Source organism: Vulpes lagopus, chromosome 24 (genome assembly GCF_018345385.1).
Source record: "Vulpes lagopus strain Blue_001 chromosome 24, ASM1834538v1, whole genome shotgun sequence".
Taxonomy (NCBI): Eukaryota; Metazoa; Chordata; class Mammalia; order Carnivora; family Canidae; genus Vulpes; species Vulpes lagopus.
Window position 1 is genome coordinate 56,227,171 of NC_054847.1, and position 11,843 is coordinate 56,239,013.

Sequence of the window (11,843 nt, forward strand, 5' to 3'; positions counted from 1 at the left end):
CTCCCGTCAGCAGCTGTTTACTCTGGTTAAGATAATGAAATGTGAAAATAGTCTAAAAGATTGTTTGGAAGTACCTCGGAGGTTCTTTTCCCCTGTGAGTTAGTGAATCAGTGTCCAGCCGTGACCTCTATTCCATGTCCTCTAATTAACGCGGAAGCCATCAGGGGACAGCTCGCAAGGGCCGCCCAGCCCTTCCAAAGCACAGCCCGCACACGCCAGACCCGGGCACACAACCTCTGCTTGGCCGGGGCTCATGGCCTACGCACCAGAACAGAGACAAAAGAAGACGCCCATACAAATATCATTAAAAGTTTATTATTTTATTTCAATATTCAAGAACAGTGTGTACTCCACGAGAGCCACCGTCACAGCACATGCTGTCCGGGTGTAGCTGCGAGGGGAGCTCGCTCAGCCCACGGTTGGCTCAAGGATGTAGAGAGTGTGTGTGTGTGTGTGTGTGTGTGTGTGAGACGCAACTGGAGGTTTTGTTTCTGAAATCTTGTTCCTTGTTCCCCTGTAACCCTCTCATCATTGAGGCTATAGATTAATAGACATTATATTAAACCCACACTGGACATCGGAATTAGGATGGGATTATGCTGATACGCAGGCTACTCCTCATGTTCGTGCTAAGGGGGACGATGCCAGTGTGGGCTCCATGGAAGGCCTCTAAGAGACACGCTAAAATCAAAAGGCGGGATCAGTACGTTACGAGGGAAGTGCAGGGAATGTCAGTTCCAGTTAGAAAAGGCACGATTCGGAGGAGCCCCTGTCCCGGCTCCCAGGGCTGCCCAGGCCCGGCCCCTCCTCTGGGTGAGCGGGGCGGGAAGGAGGCGCTCCGAAGCCTATTCTCTACACACGTCCGCGTCTAGGATGCCAGCGGACGGCACGTTATCCATCCACCAAGGGTTAGTATCTGCAATGTGCACTGCCGTGGGATGTGTGACCAGGGTGACACTGCGAGGCCACCCAGAAAACTCCTCCAGTCCCGCTCTGAGACAAGCGTCTCCCTGGCCCCTCCTGCTGGGCTCTGGGGGGGAAACAGGTGGTTCGTGGAGGCCACCCTGGCTCCCGCTCTGCCGTCACCTAATTTCCGAGAAGCTCCTGTTTCCCGCTGGGGCCGCAGCCCAGCCCGGCCTTGCCTCCCTGTCCCCTCTCTGCCGCGCCCGAATTCCGCTACGGTGTGGTGGGCAGCCGCCACCCGCAGGCGCCCCTCCGCGCCCACCACATGGGACTCTTCACAGCTGCCCGCCCGCACTTCACATACCGAAGCCCCCTGTGCCGCCGCCGACTGCCTAATCCTGGAGGGAGAGTGAGTGTGTGTTAGGGGGTGAGCAAGGGGCAAGGCAAGAAACCAAAGTAAGCCTGGACCAGCAGTCCTCACCGCCCTGCACGTCTCTGTGTCCACGGCCGCGCGGCCACGGCAGCGCCTGCGAAGCCGAGGGATGCGGCTCAGCGAAGCCGGTCGGAGGATGGAGGTGCGCGCGTCGGGGCGTCGGGGCTGCGCTGCCGGGGGCTGAGGCCCCGAGGACACGTCGTCTCCGGACACAGCGTGGCTGTGGAATATTCGGCCTGTTTCCTCCTTTGAAGCTCATGGCCAGAAACCGCCGGTGGGCCGCGCGCCTGACCCTGCTGTGTGCACAACTCGACGGGCGTTAGGCAGGAGGGTGCTTGCTACGGGTGGGAAGGACGGGGCGGTATTAACGTCTAAGGCGGTTATATTAAGAAGCTGAGGACAGGGTTCTGCGGCCACCAGGCGGGGCTTCAGCGTCTGGCCATGGGTGACCCGGAACGACTATCTCTTCCTCCCTGAGGAAAGGAAACACAGAGTCAGGCCATCTGCATGGGCAGCCGTGGCCTCCACGCCCTCAAACCTGGGCTCGGGGGGTCTTGACACTGCGAATGGACATGTGTCCTGGACAGACACAATTTGAAGTCAAGAACAGAGTTGGCGGTCGTGGAGGGGGAGCACAGGTGCGCGGGGCGGCGGCTCTGAGGACACGACAGGGAGTGTGAGTCCCCACATCCCTCAGGAGGACGGTGGCGGGGGACACCCCTTTCTTTGGGCATTCGTATTTTTATTCAAGTTTTAGGCTCTTTCTTCTTAGGTCATGAGTGAAAAGGTCATCCTGTCAGGGATCTCCCTGGGCCTGTGAGCAAGTGACATATGTATGGAATATGCACTATTCACCGGGTGACCCGCGTGCCCTGAGCCGACGCGACCTACTCTAGTTACGTCTGCCACGCCACACAGTAACATCAGTACCCGCGGCCCAAAGCCAGAGAGCCTCGCGGCACAGTCACCGGAAGGGGTGATGGTTGTGATTTGTTGGGGTCCTACGTTTTCCAATGGAATCTCTGTGTCGTCAAATGACTCATCTGTGGGATCTTATTTTCCTAAATGAGAACATTCACGGACTCCCAGTCTCCGGAGGACCTGCAGGGCCCTAGGGGAGCCTCCCCCCCCACGGGAAGGCCCCCCCCACTCCTCGCCTGCCAACCTGGGTGCTGCCCTCCGAGGAGCCCAGAGCAAGTCTGCACCTGTCTCCCCTGCCTTCCGAGTTCCCGGGAAATTCATCTGCACGGCTCCCTGTAAAGCGTGATCTAGTCCTGAAAAGCGGCAGATGCACTGCTCCCGAGAACGAAGCGCATCCAGGGTGACTCAGGCGACGGCCCCACCACCCCTTTGCAGGACAGCTCCTGTGAGGCAGCATTTCAATTTCCTGACGGCTCCCTCGGAAAGGAAAACAATGCTGGGCATTGGGTTTGATTTTCCATGATCGGACCTACAACCAGCAAGTACCTCCATGATCGAAAGAGAAAGCCCGTCCTGGAGGCGGGAATCCTTAGCATCCGTGGTGTCCCTGCTTTGCCGTCGGAGGAGCCGACATGTCGAGTCACTTCCGCAAAGCCATTCAGCCCAGGGCAGAGTCAGGGGTTGCACCAGCACCTCTGCCCTGTGGGTCTCCCACGTTTTGAGCGGGTTGACCTGGAGCACGTGGCGGGAGGAGGTTGGCCCGAAGCTGCATCTGGGGTAGGGTAGGGTAGGGAGGGGAGCTGCGGGAAGGTGGAGGCCCTGCTCTGCAATTGGAAATGAGAAACTGATAATATCTCGATGCGGTTCCCTGACTGGGAGAAATGCAGGGCTCTCCACCCAGTTTCCAACCAACAGGGGCAGAAAGGCCAAGGGAATGGTGCCCGTTAAACACTGGGAGGCGCCACGTCCCCGCGCGCCTCTGTCCAGCCCCTGTGGCCTCTCAGCAGTTGTTTTCCATCCACTGTAGCTGCACCGGTGGACTCACCCAGCCCGATGACCCTGGTTGGCCAGTGTGTGGACACTTCTCGTAGTAAAATCTAATGAGAGCCACACGAATTGAAATTCACTTTACTTCGACAGATCGAAGCTTCTCTTGAACTTCTCAGAAGTTTTAAAATTTCTAAACTGCTTGGTACAAATAGAAATTCAGGAAAATATCGAACCTATTAAAGATACACGGGCCTTGTACCCTTGTGTTGGTTACACACCATGAACGTCCTGAGCCAAGACAGGGCTGTGCCGGCCAGCTCTGCCTGTGAGCACCCGACCCTGGCCGGGAGCCAGGCCTGTGTCTGTACCACCGAGGCCAGAGGCACCTTCCCCAGGGTTGCCGTGTCACCTGGCCACTCCTTCAGGGGACAGGCGGGCACTATGCCAGCTAGCTCAGGGATTGCTCACCTGCGATGGGACACACCTGCGATTCCCAGGCGAGAGGGACATAGCAGGTTCCCACTGGGCCTTTCTGGTGCAGGAAGCCCTGGGGGGAGCCCAGGAGTGGTCTGGGCATCGCAGGTGAGTCACAGGCAGGAGACTGCTTGGGAGACATTGCTATGCTGAGTGCAGGTCTGGGCTCCTCATGGCCACGGCCCAGAATTCAGCAGACGTGTCATGATGACCTCGGTGACTTGGACGTGGGGTAGAATTTGTCTCCTTACTCAGATTTGCTTTAGGATTTAACATGGAGGAGGGGATCCTGCCTGCATTTGAGCTGATGTGGAACGAGTCGGCACGTCTCGCATGACATGAGCATGCATGTCACACACAGAAGCCCTGTCTGGGATAGCAGGACCTTCCCGGCACCTGGAGGCGGGCCCTGCACCCATTGAATCTACACTTGGGGTGGGGGCTCCCCACACATGTCCTCGCTGAGCCAACCCCACCGTGCATCCCGACCACGGGACGCACCACACGCACAACTGCGTGATGACTCTTTGGGTTACAGACCCAATTATTCCCCCACAAATTGTAAAACTGTGACATGGGCGTGCCGTCTGGGGACTAAGCCCAGCCTGACCTTTTACCGGGGCCACCAGGCCTTTCCTCTGGGCCTGGGGACGGCCATGCCAGCCTTTCACCCAAGAAAGAGGAAAGTGAAATCTTTCATGATTTGTTTTCTCTACAGCGTGCCACGAGCATTGTGGGGTTTACGCCCTCTGTGTGCCCTTCCTGCCGTAACGCAGGAACCCTGTCTTCTCCACGCTGCCATCTGCCTTCCTGATTATAGTTCTTTGGGTCAGAATGCGAGCTGAGGGGGGCACCTTGTGAATTATTAGGACTATTAGCGTCAGCTCCCAGGACATCGAGCCAGCAAATGGGCGGCCTCGTGTGGATTCAGAGTAAGTGGGAGCAGTAGCTCGGCTGTTCTAATGAGAGAGCATGTGGGAACATGGACTCACAGTGGAGCTGCCAGACCGTCCGCCCCCCTGGGCACCTGCTCTCCGTGCTCACCCAGGGATGAGCACCGCTCCCCAAGCCCTGAGTCAGGCTGCACGGAAGGTGTGATACGTTCCTGCTGGGGTGGGGTCCTCCCCGTCCCCTCCAGCTGGGAGCCCTGGTGCGCTGGCTGCTGCTGGGCCCCTGGCTCTGCTCCAGGCCCCTGGACGGGTGGCTGCAGAAACCCCAGCCCCATGTGTGTGGGTCTCGTCCAGAGATGCATGGCTGGCCTTTCACTGCACGCAGCTAAGCCGGGGGAGTCAGGGGCCCTGGGGGGCAGGGCCCTGGGGAGGGGTGCAGCCCTCTGTGTGGGGAACCCTGTCCCCCTGTGCCCGGCTCCTCAGGGCCTGGGCTTCCTCCAGCCGGGAGCTTTCCCTGAGTGTGTGGCGGCTCTTCAGTCCCCGGCCCAGCGAGGCCTCCTCGTGTGGCCCCCCTCCCTGGAGCCGGAGGCAGGTGCTCCCTCCAGACTCTGCCCTGTGTCCTCCTGGTGGCACAATTCCAACCACTCTGTGTCCCTCACGCAAGAATATGCTCTTCACGGGGCTGTGGATTCCTGAAGCTGGGGGAACATCCCCAGCCCCCCAAGAGCATCTGCCTGTGGAATGAGCAGAACCGCATGGTCGCAGACAGGGCGCCTGGACAGCCTCTGGCCCCTGACTGTGGGCATGGTCAGTGTGGGCTCCCAGCCAGCCTAGCGCTGGGGACAACCTGTGGAGGGGGGGTGGCGCCTGTCACTGTGCTCATCCGGGCCTCTGCCCACCGCATGTGGCTGCCGGGAGGTCATGCCTGAGGCTCTCGGATGTCTAGCCTACAGCAGGCCAGCTGGCCACTGCCGCTATCCCTCATGCCTGAGCATGGAGCCATGGGTGAGCCCCGGAAACTGCTGTGAGCTGCTCTGGGGGCCATGGGGGTGGTGGTGGTGGGCATGAACGGAGGCCTAATGGACCCCTCCCAACCCCTGGCAGCCTGCCTAGGGCTGGTTAGAGCTGAGGATGGGTGGCAGTGGGGCTCTCTAGGTGCCCAGGCTGAGGCTGGAGGGCGTCCTGTCTCCTCCAGCCCTGTTGGGTGCCTGGCCCTGCCATGGTCACTCACTGATGGTTAGTGGCCTGGGTCTAAGACCCCAGGGTCGACACCAGGTGTCCCCGCATGGCCTCCGGGACCCCTGCCTGCCTGCCCAGTGACTCGGCTCCCGCTCCTTTCCCTGGGACTCACACACCTGCACCCAAGGCCACCCCAGGCCTCCCAGGGCGCGGTGGAGCCTTGTGTGGGGACCCTAGCATGTCCTTGAGCTCCCCAGGGGAGCCTGGAACAGGGCAGCCAAATGGGCCCCTAAGAACGTCCCTGAACCAGCTGGGCTGGCAGGTGAACCCCAGGGAGCCCAGTGTGGGATGGCCAGAGGCCTCTCCCCAGCAGCCCCGACCAGTGACCCCGGAGTACCCTGGATGTTAAGAAGGGTTACATTACCAGTTTGAAGATTTTGGAAAGTGTGCCCTGGGCGTCCGTGCCCTTGAGCCCCTTGTGAGCTGGAGCGCGGCCTCCGTAGCCAAATCCCGGCTTCTGGCCCTCGGCTCCCTGCAAGAGACCAGACAGCTCTCAGGGTGGCACCCGTGGGCCTCTGGGGTGGGGTGGGGTGGGGGCAAGGGCCAGGCTCCGTGAGGCAGGGGCCCCGCCCGGGCTGCCAGCATTAGACATGTGCCCAGAGGCTCCCACTGCAGGACCAGACTCATGCACTTGGCCAGTTGGCTCCAAGAGAAGTGCGGTGTGTCGAGCAAGAACAGCTGAACGCCGTGTGCCCACAGGGGTGCAGGACCAGGGCGCAGGGGCGGCTCTGGGCCCGGGGGGAGCTTCCCCGGGTGGGTGGATATGGGGGGCCAGGCGCCTGTGTGGGGATCCCTGCCTGCTTCTTCACACACATGCCTCTCATCCCCCCTCTGCTGCAGGTCTACAGGGTGCAAGCTTTGCACTTTGCACAATTTTGAGGTCCGTATGTTTCCAAAGGAGAAAGTCAAGGTTCAAATTCTCTGGCCTGGAGGAGGCTTCCCTGGGATGTCCACGGCCAGCTCCCCTGGCCACAGCGTGGGTGCCCTGAGAGCTGCCGTGGGACCCTCCTGGGGGCCCAGGATCGGGGCGGCCAGCAATCCATGTTCCTGCTGCCACACACCAGGGAACAGTCCCAGGCACCCAGCAGCCTGCATAGAGTCCCGGCTCTCAGGTCCCTGGCTGTGGGACCTCGGGCAGGCGTCCAAGACACTCTGAGCCTCAGGATCCTCTTCTATAAAACGGGGATAAAATGGCCCCTCCTTCCGGGGTGGTTGAGGAGGGGACTGCAAGCCCCTGGATGCTCCAGGCCTGTGCCTGCTGTTGTTACGGGAGAGGCCAAGCCCTCACACTTGTGGGAGGAGGAAATCTCCTGCGTGTCACAGAGTGATGGCAGGTGATTGTGGGAATGCAGGACACCCACGCCCTAGGACCAGTCTATCTTCCAATATGCTTTACTTGCAATGGGAGCATCCCCTGTGGATGGGAGGGAGGCATCGGGGGATCAGGCCATGCAGACGCAGAGAAGGTAGCGTTTGCAGGACAGGGGGCTCCGCCTCGGGGGGGCCAAGCAGGCCATAGGGGCCTCGGGTGAGGTCCCTCTGCCCCGCGAGCCATCTTCAGTGCGCAGGGCCTGGGATTTCGGATCCTGCCAGCAGGGCGTGGGGAGCTCTCTGTGGTCTGCTCCTAAGGACCTAGTCACCGAATAATCGCGTCCTCGGGGGGAGCCCCAATCCCTGGCCTCAGCCTACGGTGATTTCAAGCCCACACGTTTGTTTTGGGCTGTGGGGTTGGGGATGTCGTTCAGTCCATGCCCTATCTGAAGGCGCTGGAGACACAGCTTCGGGGATGGGGGGGTGGCAGGTGGGGGCCGGGCTGCCCTGGAGCCCTGCTGCCCTGGTTCCGGGGATGCGCTCGCTCCAGACAGCACACAGGGGCGGGAGGGGGACAGGCCACGGCCAACGTGTGCAGTGCTGAAGGCAGACACGTGATGTGGACAAACCACAGCTCGCACACCGCGCCGAATCCTCCCGTCTCTACTGCTCTCCTCCAACAACGGAGCTTCTGAGAACAAGATTCAAGGATAGGTTTTTCAGATTAATCATCTGCTTGACTTTTCCTCCTTCCAAGTTCTTGGTCACTCCTATCTTTGGACAACCTAGAACTTGCCAAGAAATAAATGTTCAACATGGTTTAGAAAAAGACGGGGCGGGGGGGGGGGGCAGGGGGACTTTAAGAAGCTCCAAGGAAGAAAGACAGTCCTGTAGTTTGAGAAAACAGACAAACGAGATGCGGAGAAGGATGTTGCTTTGGAAAAAAAGAGAAAAAGAATAAAGATTAGTTGGCCCCAAAACGGAGACGCAGAGGGAAGCCGAGGTCTTTCCGGTTAGCTGCCGGCCGGGGCGGGCCGTCCCTGCTCGAGGGGAGGAGGTGGTGGCGCCCGGCCCGTGTCCCCCGCCGACGCTGCCTCGTGCCCCAGAGTGCACGCCTAGAGAGGCAGACCCCGGTTGCCAGCACGAGAGGTCGTCCTGCATGTCATCTGTCTCCTGCTGGCACAGAAAGTCAGGAATTAACTGGCTGTGAGGCCTCGCCCACGTGTTTCCTACATGCTTGGCACTTTCTTGCAAATTCATGGGCTTCAGAAGAGGCTCAAATGCATTTGCATCGAGTGTTCCAGCAAACTCCCTGTAAGAAGGCACCAGGGCCGTCCAAGGGCTTCATGGAACACCCTGCTCTTCTCTGTGGGTCTTGCCCTCCTCCCGCCCCTACCCCTACTGCTCCCCCTTTCTTCCTTCCTCTTTCTTTTGAACCCTAGCCATCCATTTACATGGCGCTCGTTATTGAGCACCAGGTATGTGCATGCTCTGCACAGGGTCAGGTGCTCGTAGGGCACACGGGGTTCCTATAGGCCACTGGTTGCTCTTCCATTTTACTCTGCAGTGACAGCTTTAGAGAAGTAGGAACCACATCTAGCATCTAACTGAAGCCAATGGGTTTGGTTACGATACACCCATAGGCCTTTAGACTGGTTCAGACACCAAATGTCACGGGTGTCTAGAAAGTGGACAAGCTGGCCATGTAAAACCTGGATGGACCCATCGCCCTCGGTTTTCAAAGGCCTGAAATTCCTCAAGAGGCTTTCCTGGATGGCCTGATATCTAAGCTGTGGTTCTCAATACACCATCGTCAAACCCCAGAGCTTGGAGCCTCCTTGGATCATGTGACTGAGGGCAACATCCTTCCCATATGCTGGTGGCATTGTGTTTCCTCAACCAAGTGTCAACCTGGGGCAGGGCTGGTTATTTGGTGGGTCCACTGGCCACAGGGCCTCCCGCTGACTGCACCATGGGGACTTCCCTCCAGCTCTTGTGTAGGAAGGAAGTCAGGAATATTCTCGAGCATGGAGCGGCCCCTTTCTGGGCATGGAGGCAGGCGCCTGTGCCCTGCTGCAGGGTCAGGAGCAGTGGCCCCCGGGTCCTCCCAAGACGGGAAGGCGGCCTCTAATGGTGTGGGCAAGCAGGCTTGACGGGGATGAAACGGGACCATCAGGTGGCCCAACGGGGCAGAGCATGGAAGCTGGGCAGCTGTGAAGAGCAGAAGGGAGAGGGAGCCGCGTAGACACGGGAGTGTCACCTACCCAGCTAAATCTGCTGAGGGACAGTCCTCGCCCCTGTGTGAGAAAGAGAGAGAAACAGTGACATTGTGATCAAGGCAGGAGGAAAAAAGCCTTTTAATAAACAAGAAACAGTGATCAGGATCGTGCTGAGATGGTGAAGGGTGTTCACGTTGGCTATGTCCCAGGGCTGGCGGTGGCCACGGGGGCGGCTCGGGGAGGATTTGGGACCAGGGTCCTGAGGAGAGCCAGCCGGGAGCCAGCAGCGCTGTCTGCTCGGGTGCGTTTCTTAGCCTGTTCTACTTGGGGTCCACGTAGCAAACATTTTGCTGCGAGGCCAGCCCTTCTTTTGGTATATTTAGGGATTTCAGGGAAGTGCTACAAATGGAAGGACCATCAGTAACAACGTTCAGAGGTCTTACCTTTCCTTGCGATGGAGGAGGTGTGCGTGGTGTCACCTACAAAGACACACAGAGACAGGTGAGCTCATGGACTCGTGCCCTCACCTCCCTGCTCCATCTACTGGGAACCCGAGGGCCCAAGGATCACCCCTCTCCACCCAGCCTCCCCATTCCTGTCCTCGTTCAGTGAGAATATAGGCCCTGATGATCCAATACCAGGCAGAATTTCCAGAACACTCAGAAAGCATTTCGGAGAAGGGACACATCAGCAGGCCCCATAAGGAGGAACTGCTTCCTCCCCGGGGGTTCTGGGCACACCCTGTACATGGATGGGGGCCATGGCCCTCACTAGGGGTCGGAGGTAAAGTGCCCCCTGACACTCTCAGGTCTGTGGCTCCTAAAACTCATTTATCAGCATGCAATATACTGTCTGAAATGCCTGCTGCCCAAAAAGCTTATGATCGGAAGCTTGTGGTCCTGCTTTTGCTTTAAATCCTTATTTTTTAGAGCAGTTTTAGGTTTCTAGAAAAAAATGCATGAAGATGAGAGAGTCCCTATGCATGCTCTCGTCCTGCACACTGTTTCCTACTTACTACAGCCTGGCATCAGCCTGGCTCCTCTGTTACAGACCATGAACCCAAACCGACATGGGTGTATTAGGTGAAGCTCATCGTGCACGGTAAGGTTCCCTCTCACGTTGTGCGTTCTGTGGGTTTGGACACATGTGCAATGACATGTGTCCACCAGCTCAGTATCGCAGAGTCCTTCCCTGCCCGAACATCCCTCTGTGCTCTGCCTTTCATCTCCTCTGCCCCTAAACTCTGACAACCACTAAACTTTTTTATCTCTTTGATGTTTTTGTATCCATGGTTTTGCAAAGCCTGCATTTTTAAACTAAGCATCTCATAGTACTTTAGTCTCAAAGGAGTGAGTTCTTTGCTAGAACATAAAATTCAGCAAGGGGCAGATGCAGTGTGGACCTTGTGACCAGGTGCTAGAGTTGAGCTCCCATGACCAACCTCACCCTGAGCAGGAGGGACGCATCGTTGGGGATAGACTCAGGTCCTCACTGATTAGAGCTCAGGGTCATCTGGGGACAGATTTAGGTCCCTCATGGGTTAGAGTCAGGGTCATCTGGGTATAGACTCAGGTCCCTCATGGGTTAGAGCTCAGGATCATCTGGGGATAGACTCAGCTCCCCATTGCCTAGAGTCAGGATCATCTGGGATAGACTCAGGTCCCTCATGGGTTAGAGTCAGATCATCTGGGATAGACACAGGTCCCCGTGGATTAGAGCTCAGGGTCATCTGGGGATAGATTCAGGTCCCTCATGGTTAGTGCTCAGGATCATCTGGGGATAGACTCAGGTCCCTCCCTGACTCCTGTCTAACAGCAGTTCTGTGCATGTTGTGCCAGAGGAACAAGAAGTGTCCCCTTCTTCAGGAGACACTTGGCCACCAAGAAGTCTGAAGGGTACTTCTGCAGAGATGAGGGCCTTCGGTGGGCCTCATGTCACCTGAGGTACCTCCAGCCTCAGCTGGGCTGTGGTTGGAGTGACAGGTGCCTTGCACCTGGCTCCCACAGATGGGTGGCATTTATGGCTGTCCCCAAATGCCCACAGTCCTGCCTCAAACCCCCAGGCCTGAGACCCAGCCATCACTGTTGCTTCGATGAACGAATCTTCTGTCTTTGACAATCCTTAGACTCAGGTCCTTCATGGGTTAGAGTCAGGGTCATCTGGGGATAGACTCAGGTCCCCATGGATTAGACTCAGGGTCATCTGGGGATAGACTTAGCTCCCCATGGTTAGTGTTCAGGATCATCTGGGGATAGACTCAGGTCCCCATAGATTAGAGTTCAGGATCACCTGGGGATAAACTCAGGTCCCTCATGGTTAGAGCTCAGGGTCATCTGAGGATAGACTCAGGTCCCCATGGATTAGAGCTCAGGGTCATCTGGGGATAGATTCAGGTCCCTCATGGTTAGCGTTCAGGGTCATCTGGGGATAGACTCAGGCCCCCCTGTGGATAGAGACAGGGTC

At 58.1% G+C, this 11,843-nt stretch overlaps 1 protein-coding gene across 4 annotated transcripts in view; it reads right to left on the minus strand.

The window, feature by feature from the left end:
* Positions 1-304: 304 nt before the first annotated feature.
* The window catches only part of LOC121481839 (myelin basic protein), a 114,224-nt gene continuing 102,685 nt past the window's right edge, over positions 305-11,843 (minus strand). For 2 of the 4 annotated variants that reach the window (XM_041739391.1, XM_041739389.1), the window contains 4 exons: positions 9,824-9,859; positions 9,426-9,458; positions 6,215-6,322; positions 305-1,809 (listed from right to left, as the gene is read on the minus strand). In XM_041739391.1, the coding sequence (XP_041595325.1) occupies positions 1,765-1,809; positions 6,215-6,322; positions 9,426-9,458; positions 9,824-9,859 (222 nt within the window). In that variant the 3' untranslated portion in view covers positions 305-1,764. The remainder of the gene's footprint in view (positions 1,810-6,214; positions 6,323-9,425; positions 9,459-9,823; positions 9,860-11,843) is intronic. The other 2 variants (XM_041739390.1, XM_041739392.1) reach the window with 1 other exon arrangement.